Below are 12,500 nucleotides of genomic sequence, written 5' to 3'. Positions count from 1 at the left end.
TCAAGGTATGCCCTTGGAAGAATAGTACTTGCACAAGACTAGTATGGGATGCTCACATAACCACTTTTGCACAGCCCCCACTATCACAGAAATTGGAATTAGTGAACTAAAAGCTGGCCTTTTAGAACTGATTTGAATTCACTTGGACAAGCATCATGCTGATATTTACTCATGCTTTGCTTCTTTATGTTTAGGAACTCCTGCAGTGATTCTTCACAAAAGAGTTTGACGAATTATTCAACATTAGTTGTCTGTTATAGAAAGACACTAATTTTTGTACATCTAGTGCAGTTTTTGGTTTCTTGAATTAATCAAAGATGCAGCCTGTATGATTTTTAAAATTTTATGTCAGTGATTATTTAGAATCATAAAGGAAAACTTAGATTATTATATTACAATATGTGTTTTATCATGCAGTAGTTTGAATTCATCTAAGGATGTCATATGATATAGCGTGCTTAATTTGTGGACTTTCTCTTTTGGTTGGTCATGTTATATATTTGCTTCTACAGTTATTTCTTAATGTATTGGTCATATGGAGAAGATGGATCTTTTGTTTTGTTTCAATGCTGCAGTGTGTTAATTAGGAAAAATATTGTGAAAAAGGGGAATTTGAAACTTCACCATTGCCATTCTACAGTCTTTTACAGTTTTACCTATTGTATTAGGCTGGGTTTATTTTTTTTGTTTGCAGTAGTTGATTTGATTTTATGTGCTGTAACATGACAAATTGTTATTATGGTCTAATAGGAAGCAATAGAACAAAGTGATAGATATGAAGATAAGCTCACTTTCTCAATCATATTTGTTTAGTTTATGTTTTAACATGACTCAAGCACTTTACTCAGTTTTTCCTTGTTCAGAAAAAAAACAAGGATATAGCTAATGAGAAAATAAATTGCCGTTCAAATATCATTAAAGTTGTAATGAGGGAAGGATTGCTATGTGCAGAGTGTTTTGGAAAGAATAAAACTTTCTTCTCCAAAAGTAAGACTTTCTTCAATCTTCAGGAACATGAAAAAGAACTGGCGTGGACCGTAACATGCTGAAGATACCTGTCCACATTGACCACCGAAATCCAACGCGGTTTGAAGTTGAGGACTTGAAGAAACTCATTATCAAGGTGGGTTTGCACACGTAGGTGGTGAGAATCAGCTCCCTTATTACCAAATGGTCTCACCAACTGTGGCACAGCCAGTATATGGGGGGAATCATTCCAAGAATTCTTATTTGTAAATTCAGTATTTTCTGACCAAAGATTGGATAATGTGTATACTAATATATGAAAATATTTGTGTGCTACATGTATATATTTTTTTTTTTTTTTTTTTTTCTTTTTTTCTTTTTATCATTTTTATTTTGCTCTTATACCTTAAGCATATTTTGTAATAGATTTAGAGAGATTAAAATAGATTAGATTAAATAAGTGTAAAGTCTCCAAATGGGTAGGAGAACTTTTGCCTATCTGAATATTAGAGAATAATGCTGAATGCTTGTCACATGATCAGACCACAGCAGACCTGGAGAAGGTAGATCAGCAGAGGCGAGAGGAATTCAAGAAATACGAGATGGAGAAAGAATTTGAGAGGAAGCAGAACTAGCGGGCATGGATGATGAACATCGCAAGCAAGCCGAAGAGAAACACAACGAGGAAGTTAAAAAAACACGGAGAGCATGAAAATTGCACCACCCTGCCTCAAAACAGCAGCTGGAAGAGGTATGCTGTGTATTATTAACGGTAGGTTTCACGTTTTGAGCCGCCATGGTCACAGCATGATACTTAATTGTATTTTTCATGTTGTGATGATCTTGGAGTGAGTACGTGGTAGGGTCCCCCAGTTCCTTTCCACGAAAGTGCCGGTGTTACCTTTAGGTAATCATTCTCTCTATTTATCCGGGCTTGGGACCAGCACTGACTTGAGCTGGCTTGCCCACCCAGAAGCCTGTGTAGGTGTACATAAATTAATATATACACACATCCTCTCTCAGTGTCCATTGAGAAAAATGTTTAGATATGTAGCTGAGTTTAATTTCTTATTTATGATGTTTAATTTACCAGGTCTGGAAGAGCAAGACCACATGCGAAGGGAAGACTTCGACCCCAAACTTTCTTCCATCTGCATGGTAATACCCATTGTTTTGTGAAAGGAGAATTCATTGTTCTTCAGATCGGGTTTGTTAATGAGTGGTACCATCCCCTAGTAAGTGGCAGATTTATAGTGTGTGGGTAATCTGTTTATAATATGTAAAGTGGAGTAGTGAAGGGGGAGAAAGAGATAGGAAGAAAAGATTTGTCTTCATAACTCTCTCCCCTGCCAATTTTTACTTTATTATTTCCATTGATTTTTAGCTATGGTGTTGCTTATAATCATACATTTTTTTCTTGTAGACTTGGATGCAATGGTTACTTGGATGAGATGGGGTGAAGCCCTCTTCAAGAAGGAACTTATAAGAGTATGACCCATGCCCCTGAGGATGACATCAATAGCGCTATGAAAGATGGAGAGCTTCGTGAACACGTCCTTCAAGGATTCGATATTAACAGGGATAACTTACTTCATTGGTTCCTGGTGTAAGGTTTGGTGCATTTTAAGTGTAAATTCCTTTGTTTTGCTCTAGTATTGCTGGTAATGTTTTTTCTCTCTCTCTCTCTCTCTCTCTCTCTCTCTCTCTCTGTCTCTCTCTCTCTCTCTCTCTCTCTGTCTCTCTCTCTCTGTTTCTGTCTCTCTTCTCTGTTTCTGTCTCTCTCTCTCTGTTTCTGTCTCTCTGTCTCTCTCTGTCTGTCTCTCTGTCTCTCTCTCTGTCTCTCTCTCTCTCTCCTGTCTCTCTGTCTCTCTGTCTCTCTCTCTCTCTCTCTCTCTCTCTCTCTCTCCCCTTTCTCTCCTCCCCCTCCTCTCCCTCTCTCTCTCTCTCTCTCTCTCTCAGAATATCTTTCTGTCTCTCTTTCTTCAACTTTTACTAATAAAGAATAGCTTCTAGCAACAACAGTTAAATTTTACTGTATTCTCCCTCTGTAATCTGATATTTTGAAAATTATTTAGGTATTTTGTTTATTTGTGGGTGGACAACCAGCTACAATTTTTCACTTATATTATGTATTTCATGGTGTTTCAGTCTTACCAATATTTATTTCACTTCGAAGATTTGTGGCGACAAAAGCAAAATTCAACAGGTGGAGGATGGCAGGCTTGGATGGCAGAGATGTATTCCACAGGAGTACAAATTGAGCGCGCAGCAGAGGGACAGCCTATCGTCAGCGTTGTATATTCATGTACACTGTTATCAACTTTTTGTTTCCTTTTTTTTTCTCCTTTTGATTTTTGGTACTTACTTGTACTTTTTGTTAAGTTTTGTTTGTTTTTCTTGTGTTGCTGTAAGCATTTTCAAAATGCCTTTCAAATGCAATGAAGAGTCTGTCCTCAAGAAAAGATTTTAGCTATTTGATTTTTCTGTGTTTAGATATCAGTTCTCAGGGAGAATGACAGAATAAGAAATAGTTAATAAGAATAAGAAGCTTAATAGGAATTTGCGAATATGTAGCGAATATGGCAGAGAAAAGAAAGTGATTAAACCATCCCTCTATAAATGCGCATGTGGAGCCATGTCCCTCACACACATACCAACCATCTTTAATTGTGATGATAATCATTTTAATTTTCCAAATTTTAAGTCTGAGAATGAAAAGATTTTACACATGATAGTTTTTAGCAGATTATAAGAATGTTTGGTATTTATGCATTATTTATTATGATTAGAAGTGGTTGATGTTTGTAATCATTTATTTTTATGAAAGTTGTCAATTTGCTTCTTCAATTGGGAATCACAAGGGAAAGTAAGCAGAGAAAAATCCCAGTTTTTAAAAATTTATACGAGAAGCCAAACTGCTTGATTATACAATGTGTTTTGGTGTTCTTGAATGCACATGTGAAATATATCTTTTGGATTCACAATAATTTTGAAGGCATGTATTGTACATTTAGTTTTTTGCTTTTTGTTTGTTTATGTTTTTTCTTCTTTTTTCCTTTTTTTTTATGTAACCACTTTTTTTTGTGCTTTTGTTTTCATGCACTTTAAAATTTATGCTGATTATTCAGCATTTTTTGCATGACACAGTGATTTGAGAGTGGTGTTTCTCCACCCTGTAGATCCCACCCCCCCTGGCTACCATGGGATGCCACCACCCAGCCAGCCGTGTACCAGGTGGTCCACATCCAGGACTGCACCCTGCGGCACAGGTACCCGCCCCCACAGGCTGTGCCACAGTATGGGTACCTCCTCAGGTACACCCCAATGCTTTTCCCTCAAGGGTATCAGGCTATTCCTCAGGGGTATCAGGCTGTCCCACAGGGGTATCAGCCTGTTTCCTCAGGGATATCAGGCTGTTCCCTCTGGGTATCAGGCAGTTCCACAGGGCAGATTCTCCCCCAGGTGCAATATATTCCTCATGGGGCACCTTATCAGGTTTTTTGAGTTTTCTTGTAGTATCAAGTTTTTTTTGCATGCAGGTATAGCTTAGACATTAGATTTACTTTTGAGTGCATTTTGTTTGCAAAGATGCTTCTTTATTTTATTACATGAATTAGTAACTGAAATGGATTTCTATTTTGTAAATTTATTGTCAAATGTAATGTAAAAATTATGGGGTGAATTTGACCCTGCTTGTGTGTCTAGGTTTACTGCAGTTCTGGTTTCAGAGTTGGATCATATTTGTGGTTTTATGTTTTGCAAGTTGTAGGGATGCTGGTAAAAAAAGGACAGATGCTCTTGATATACATTGAATTTTCCTTCATATATTTGCATGAGAAATATGTACATGTATTTATGTTTTTGTTTTATTTTTTCTTCTCATAGGCACCAGCACAGCCAAGCACAGCAACCCAGTCATAAGTCAACCTAAAGTGCAGCACCACTGCAAGTCAGCCTCAGGTACAGCAACCCATTCAGGGCCAGGCTCAAGTTCCAAGCTCAACAACCATACAAGGTAAACCCCAGGTGCAGCAACCCATTCAAGGTAAACCCAAGTTCGCAACCCATTCAGGGTCAGCCTAAAATTTAAACCCATTCGGGGTCAACCTCAAGTTCAGCAACCCATGCAGGGTCAGCTTCAGGCACAGCAACCTGTTCAAGGCCACCACAAGTTCAGCAGCCCTTACAAGGTCAGCACCAGGAACAGCAGCCACCCAAAGGGTCCAGGCACAGGTTCGCAACCTCTTCAAGGCCAGCAAGCACAACCTGTTCCCGGTAAAGCCCCCCAATTTCATCAACCCATTCAGCCTGTAGCAGCTCATCCTGCTGCAGGGCGATAAGCTTTTTTCCGATTGAGACACTGCAGGCTTAAGGTTCTACCATACACAATTACTTGCGCAGAATTATATCTTCAGATGAATGGATAACGACCAACATTTTCTGCGAAGTTGTTATCAAACGCAGAATGAAACCGAAATTGAATTGAAAGAATGGATGGCGTATGCAGGTTTAAATTTGATAGATGTGATATTCACTTTAATGATTTTGCATCAGGTGGCTGTTAGAAGAGAGAAGTCAGTGGTCTCGAACAAAGTGTGGCTGATCAATTGTGTCTTTTGATTTTACTTTGAGATTTTCCTTTAACATTTACCTTTGAAGGAATTGCAAGATATGTGTCCTGTTGTACCTTTGTTGAGTTCTTACTGTATAATTGTTAATGTTCAAACTTTGAGGTCTGATCTTCTGTAGAACACAGAGTAGAGTAAACTTGAATGATATGTATAATAAAATATTCACACAGTTAGTTTGGTGCTATGAGATTATTTTTTAACACCTGTAGAAATATTTAGTGATGTTTTGTGAATCTGGTAATGATTCTTTTTTAATTTTTTAAACACAAAATAGATATTCAATTTGTAGCTCAATTTTTTTTTTTTTTCTGTATTTCTGATAAACTTTCAAAGGCCCAAAATCAGGATTTAAATACATCCCTCCCTTTTAGCATATTGGTTCCACATTTTTTAGGTGGGAAAATGTGTGTATATCACACACGCATGCCAGTACACAAACACACTCACTCTTACACTCACACTCCATCATAAATACACTCATTTATACGTAAATGAGTCACTAACTATCAGCAGTATGATTGTTATGACCCATATTTATTCCCAAAGAAATATGACATTAAGTCGTTTTATTGGCAAGTAGGTGTCTGAATTTGTCATCCAATCATTCGGTATATATGGTTGTGGATTTTTCAGTTTATTTTAAATGTACTATAAAGTTAGACAACTATAAAGCTCCTATTTTATCTTGGTAAATGAGTTTTTATTAATACTTTCAAAAATAATTGTTTAGCTCTTTTGCTTTGAATCTCAAACAGTGCTATATAGTGTTTTTTGTACACATGTACTCAAGGTTTGTTCGACAGAGAAACTTTTCATAATTTACTGTTATTCTTTTTATGTTTGCTTTTATGTATGTTAAGGAAAATCAGCTTTTTTTTCCTTGAACTGAACATGGTTGCTTGGTGAAAGGTGTCTGTTTGCTTTTACGATACATTAGAAAAAAGACATTTATAAATGAAGACAAAGATTCAAGGCATTAATATTGTTGTTTTTACTATTTAAAGTGCAATATCTTTTAAAATAGATGTATGCTTTTTTTTTTTTTTTTTTTTTTTAACTGTTTTTTATTGCTTGTTTTCCAATATTATATAATTGTGCTGACTATCCCACCTTTACCCAAACCTGATGCCCAAAACTGAATTAAAAGAGTTAATTTAGGTAATACAGATCAGCAAGGAATTTGTGACTCAACTTTTTTTTATTGGAATTTGATAGTTTTGATAGTGGAATTTTGAGGTTGTACTGTACTTGGAAAGCAGAAATGTTTAAATAGGAATGATCATCATTTATCATTTAATGTTGAATTTTTAGGATTATAAACTATTGGTAGTTTGGCTTGCAAAAGAAGTTCTGTGTATGGTATAAATGTTTATATTGGGGATGTTTATAAGCTAATACTGATGTGATATTGGAACAAATAAAGCTCATTTTATAGTAAATTTGATTTAATTTACACTTTTTTATTGCATAGTATATTTTGAAAGGCTTTGTCATTTTATGTCATCATACTAGGTTGTAATATCTTTTACTCTAAGAGACTGGTTTGCAACATTTGTAATCTGGCTACAAACCTAAAACGCGTCTGCGACAACTCTTTACTCCATTAGTGATGAGACACACTAAGTCTTTCATCCTGTAATATATGAATATGAATGAACTGGATGATACATATATACAGGTTATATATATTCTCTGGAAAATGTACAAACTACTGTGAATTACTCAATAAGAAGACATAATTAATGGGAAACTGTAAGTTAGGTTGATTTTATACATTACACCAATGTTTCAGATAAAAACAAACAGTAATTTAAAGGGGGAAGGAATAGACACCTGTAACATATGCAACACACTTGCAGCAGTGGTGCTCAACATGTATGTTGCAACACAAACTACTACTCTAGGATTTACTTAAAGTGAACTTTGATAATTTTTTTGAATCTACATAGGTGATACTTGGGTCAGGTTTTCATGGTTGCAGTAAGTTTCTTGGATTGAACAAGGAGCTTTTTTGAATATATCACTGTCAACATCTTTAACTAAATCCATTTAACATCTTCAATGGATTGGATAGACAGGTGAATCAGGTAGACCAAATAATTAATTTCCTTAGTGACTAAGTGTTTGTGGAGTAATCTATATACAGGCAGTGTTAATAAACAAATGGCAGACTCAAATAAGTATGCAGGATCTATACTCTGGATAATGTTCTGTTGTTCCCAGATCGTGCTTTTAGCAAAATAAGCATTTATAGTGGCATATTAAAGGCATTACAAAGAATTAATATGATAAAATATATGTAATAATGTTTTAATGTGGCCATGTTCATAATTACATGTGTAACTTCCCTTTCTGTGTTTGTTACAATGAAATTTTATTTTGGAGGTACTGATTCCTCAAATAGAAGGTTTAAATCTTCTTGTTAGCTGAAAGGGTTGCAGTCCATGTAACCTTCATAAAAAATAATGAGGTACAGAAAAGTTTTGGGAAAAAGATTTAAATCGCAAAAAACAAAAAAAAATCGGAGTAAACAGCCGATTTATTTTAAATGTACTTACCCCAAAGGATATGATAACAAAAACATATCAATTATCTTGCTCTTTTTTCTAGGTAATAAAAAAAATAGTTGCTTTAAAAGGCATTCATTTGGTGTTTTCCCCCCGGGTAAACATGTTGCTAAAACCAAATTATCTTAATTATGGACTTAATTTTGTCAAACATCATCAAAGCTGAAAAGTATGGTTTTCTTATTTCATGTACTAAAAAGAAATTTTAAAAAATGGTTTTCCTTTTTTTAAAAGTCCCAAAATAATTTTTTATTGGCATAAACTTTTTGAACCCCCTTCTATCTTTAATTTATTTCTTCAAAACAAAAATTAAGATCTCCAGGTTTGGATTATGATACTGAACAACAGCCTTTTTTAAATTTATTTATGTATTTTTAGTTACAATTTTAACTCTTTGGTGGGGAATAAATACCTGGGCTAATACAGATCATCTAGGGGGAAAAAAGGACAGAGCTAAGGATGGGGGCCCTTGGATAATAAAATTTTCCTGTAATTTTTGGTGTATTTTTTATTGGTAAGTCCTGAACAATAAATTTTTTGGGGATCGAGGATGATTTTCATGCAGCACCGTTTAAAGGGTTCCGAAAGCATGTTCAAACGGGTTAGGGAGGCGAGGAAAATTATGGGGCTGCATCCCCCGACCATCACCCAGGAGCCTCTCGCCCTCTTCCCGGTGGGGAAAATCCTGGGGGGAAGAATAGCTGAAGATGTGGAAAAAACACGGCAAGGAGGGGAATTTGGTAAAAAAAAAAAAAAAAAAGGGAAAGGGGTAAAAGGGAAGAGAATTCATGAAAGTCTTCAGAAAAGAGGAGACGGGAGGAAATGGAAAATCAGAAGTAATATGAAAGGGGAAAGGGGAAAAAGCCAAAAGGCAATTTGGATGACAAAAGATTAAAAAAATTGGGAAGGTCTTTTTGAGGGCTGCTCGAAACACACTAGAAAAAACTAGTAAAAGGTGACATGTTTGATGTACAACGAAAGGTGAAATGTTAATAAAAATTCAAAAAATTGATACTAAAAAAGGGCGACCCGGATCTAATAAAAGGCATCCCAAATAAAGTTTTTGGGGCAAAGAAGTAGAGCCCGGAGGAACGTATGGAGGGATAAAAAAATTTAAAAGTGGAAATAACGAAAGGCTTTTATAAAAGGGAAATAGAATTAAAATCTAGTGGAAATAAAAACAAAATAGGCGTAAAAGATTGTTTAAGTTCATTTTTTCATTTCGGGAAAAGGCATTCTTGTAGCAGGGGGAAAAAGTCAAAACACAATTATCCCTTCGCCTGAAAGTCTTGAGAGTCAGGGTTTTAAAGATGACATTGGCAGGGCATTCTCCAATGCGAGGTGCTTTGGGTATCCCCTATCGTGCCATCTGTCCCCCTAAAAATTAAAAGAATAAATGTGATCATAAAAAATGACAACGAGGGCGGTCCAAACTTTGACAGTAATTATTTAGAAATTTGTAATCAAAATTTTTGTGATTTGGGCTTACATATACTATGGGGTTACAATGAGGTGAGGGGATGGGACATTTAAATAAAAAACAAAAGAGGCCTAAACTTCAAGTCTACCCCAAAGCAGTGGGTTTTTTTAGTTTGAAAAAAGAAAAAAAACATAGTGCTTCCAAAGACTAAACCGATATCCCCTCACCGTCCCCCCTCACGCCCCTCAGAACATACGACAAAGATTAAAAACGGGCTGTTTTTGTACCTTCCCAGCCAAGAGAAGCTTTTTGAGGAGCGGGGCGGCCCCCTGGCCTCGCGAGCGACCGACGCCGTTGTTATCGCAAAGGACATGTGTCATCGAGGTCCCCCTGAAGGAAAAAGAAAGGGGGTGGTGAATATTGGCTTTCTAAGTTTACGGTTTAAATTGCATTTTTATTTTCTATGGCTCACCAAAACAAATATGCATTTGCTGCCCACGCCCCAAGCCCAAAAGTTTTGTCGACTTGTGGAATTAGAAGATTTTATGTTAAGGAAATTTTAAAATCCTACAGCCATGTCTTTGGTTTGAAACCGTACAATCGCGTGTGCATGCACGAAAGCACGGCAAAAGCCGCAAACAAACACACACCACCCACCCCAAAACCCCACACACACCACACACACAACACCACAAACACACACACAACACACACACACCCACACACAAAACACCTTACCTGTTGATGACGCGAGTGACCCCCATCGTTGGGCCACTCGAGTCGCTTTGGGGGATGCCCCGCATAAACCCCCCGGCCCCTTTGGGGGGCAACGCAGGTAGAAATTTTAAAGAAGTAATCCTGTTGGTATGCGTACGAAATTTGATAATGAGAAAAAAGAAGAGATCAAAAAAATAAAATAAAAATTCATATACGTTTTGGTAAATTTTTTATATATATTTGGGGATTATTTTTGTATTTGTATGTATTGTAGTATTGTATATTTTGATATGAAAAACCCACCGTTAAAATGTGATGAAAGATTGTATATGTATTTGTTTTTTATTTTGTAAATATATTAAAATTTTATTTATATATATAAATTTTTTTTAAAATGTGTGGTGTGGTGTGGGGTGTGTGTGTTGTGGGGTGTGGTTGTTGTGTGTGTGTGTGTGTTGTGTGTGGTGGTTGTGTGTGGTGTGTGGGGGTTGGGGGCGTGGGCGTGTGTGGGGGCGTGTGTGTGTGTGTGTGTGTGTGGGTGTGTTTTGTGTGGGTGTGTGTGCGTGTGTTGTCATGGGGGTTATTATATGTGTGTTGTGTGTGTGAATATATATATATATAATATATATTTAAAATTTTATTTATAAAATATAATATATATAATATGTATAATAATATTTTAAAATTTTATATATATATGTATGTATGTATGTATTTTTTAGGTGGGGGTGTGGTGTGTGTGTGTGTGTGTGTGTGTGTGTGGTGTTTTGGGGTGTGGTGTGTTTTGCGTGTGTGGTGTGTGTGTAATGTTTGTTTATGTGTGTTGTATATGTGTGTGGTATTTGTGTGTGTGTTATTGTGTTGGTGAATTGCGTGTGTGAATGGTGTTGTGTGGGATATAGTGTGTGATTTGTATGTGTTGGGGTGCGGGGATATTATATTGAGCCCCCGAAAAGGGGGCATAATCGAAAAACCATATCCGAAAAGCATTTCAGTATGCTTTTGTTGGGTGCAAGTTCACCCGGGGTGTAAATTTTCCCTTTCCCCCCCCTATCTCCCCTTCCCCTTTTCCCCCTCCCATCTCCCTTCCCTTCCCATTCCTTCCCCCCTTCCCCCCCCTTTTCCCTTCCCCTTTTCACCCTCCCTATCTCTTCCCCTTTCCCCCCTCCCTATCTCCCTTCCCTTCTTCCTCCTTACCCCCTCTCCCCTCCCATCTCCCTTCCCCCCTCTTCCCCCCCCTATCTCCCTTCCCTTCTTCCCCTCCCCATTCCCTTCCCTTCTTCCCTCCCCATCTCCCCTTTCCCTTCTTCCCCCCCCTATCCCCTTTCCCCCTTTTCCCCCCCATTCCCTTCCCCTTTTCCTCCTCCCTATCCCCCTCCCCTTCTTCCCCCTCCCCCTCTCCCCCCTTTCCCCCTCTCCCCCCCCCTATCTCCTTCCCCTTTTTCCCCCCCCATTCCCTTCCCCTTCTTCCCCCCTATCTCCCTCCCTTTTTCCCCCTCCCTATTCCCTTTCCCTTCTTTCCCCATTTTCCCCCCCCTCCCCTCCCCCATCTCCCTTCCCTTCTTCTCTCCCTATCTCCCCTTTCCCCTTTTTTTCCCCTCCCCCTTCCCCTTCCCCCCTTCCCCTCCCCCTCCCTATCTCCCTTCCCCCCCTTTCCCCCCCCCCCTCCCTTCTCCCTTTCCCCTTTTCCTCCCCTCCTCCCTTTCCCTTCCCTCTTCCCCCTTTTCCCTCCTCCCCCAGTTTCCGAGGGGACAGACCGAGCCCCTGGCCCGGCGTGGCGAAGGGCCACGGGAAAGCACCGAGCACCAGCCGTCTCGCCCTTGACGTCGAGTTTCAAAGGGTTGTGGGCAACGCCCGGTGGGAGGGAAAGGGGAAACGTTTTAAAGGGGGGAAAACTTTTTTAAGGATACGTTTTTTTTTATTTTTTTTTTTTTGGGGGGGGGTGATTTTTTTTTTTTTTTTTTTTTGGAGGGGCCTTTTTGGAGAGGATGACTTTGGGAGTTTTTTTTGGGGGGTATGCGTTTTAAGGGGGGGGAGACTATGTACTGTATATATACGAGAAACTGCCCTTTTGGAGAGGATGACCTTGGGAGTTTAGGTGGCATGCGTTTTAGGGGGGAGACTGTGTACTGTATATATACAGAGAAATTGAGAAAGGGAATAATAATATGCATAAATAGACAAAGTCATGGTCTCACA

General features: G+C 38.1%; 1 protein-coding gene across 1 annotated transcript in view; it reads left to right on the top strand.

The window, feature by feature from the left end:
• LOC119575633 (nucleobindin-1-like) overlaps window positions 1-1,694 on the top strand; it is a 3,033-nt gene extending 1,339 nt beyond the window's left edge. The window contains exons 4-5 of the mRNA XM_037923264.1: window positions 1,011-1,123; window positions 1,509-1,694. Coding sequence (XP_037779192.1) covers window positions 1,011-1,041 — 31 coding nt within the window. The 3' untranslated portion in view covers window positions 1,042-1,123; window positions 1,509-1,694. The remainder of the gene's footprint in view (window positions 1-1,010; window positions 1,124-1,508) is intronic.
• The last annotated feature ends 10,806 nt before the right edge of the window (window positions 1,695-12,500 follow it).

Source organism: Penaeus monodon, chromosome 7 (assembly GCF_015228065.2).
Source record: "Penaeus monodon isolate SGIC_2016 chromosome 7, NSTDA_Pmon_1, whole genome shotgun sequence".
Classification (NCBI taxonomy): domain Eukaryota; kingdom Metazoa; phylum Arthropoda; class Malacostraca; order Decapoda; family Penaeidae; genus Penaeus; species Penaeus monodon.
The sequence above is the reverse complement of the archived record's forward strand: the minus strand, read 5'-3'. Positions and strand labels throughout refer to the sequence as shown.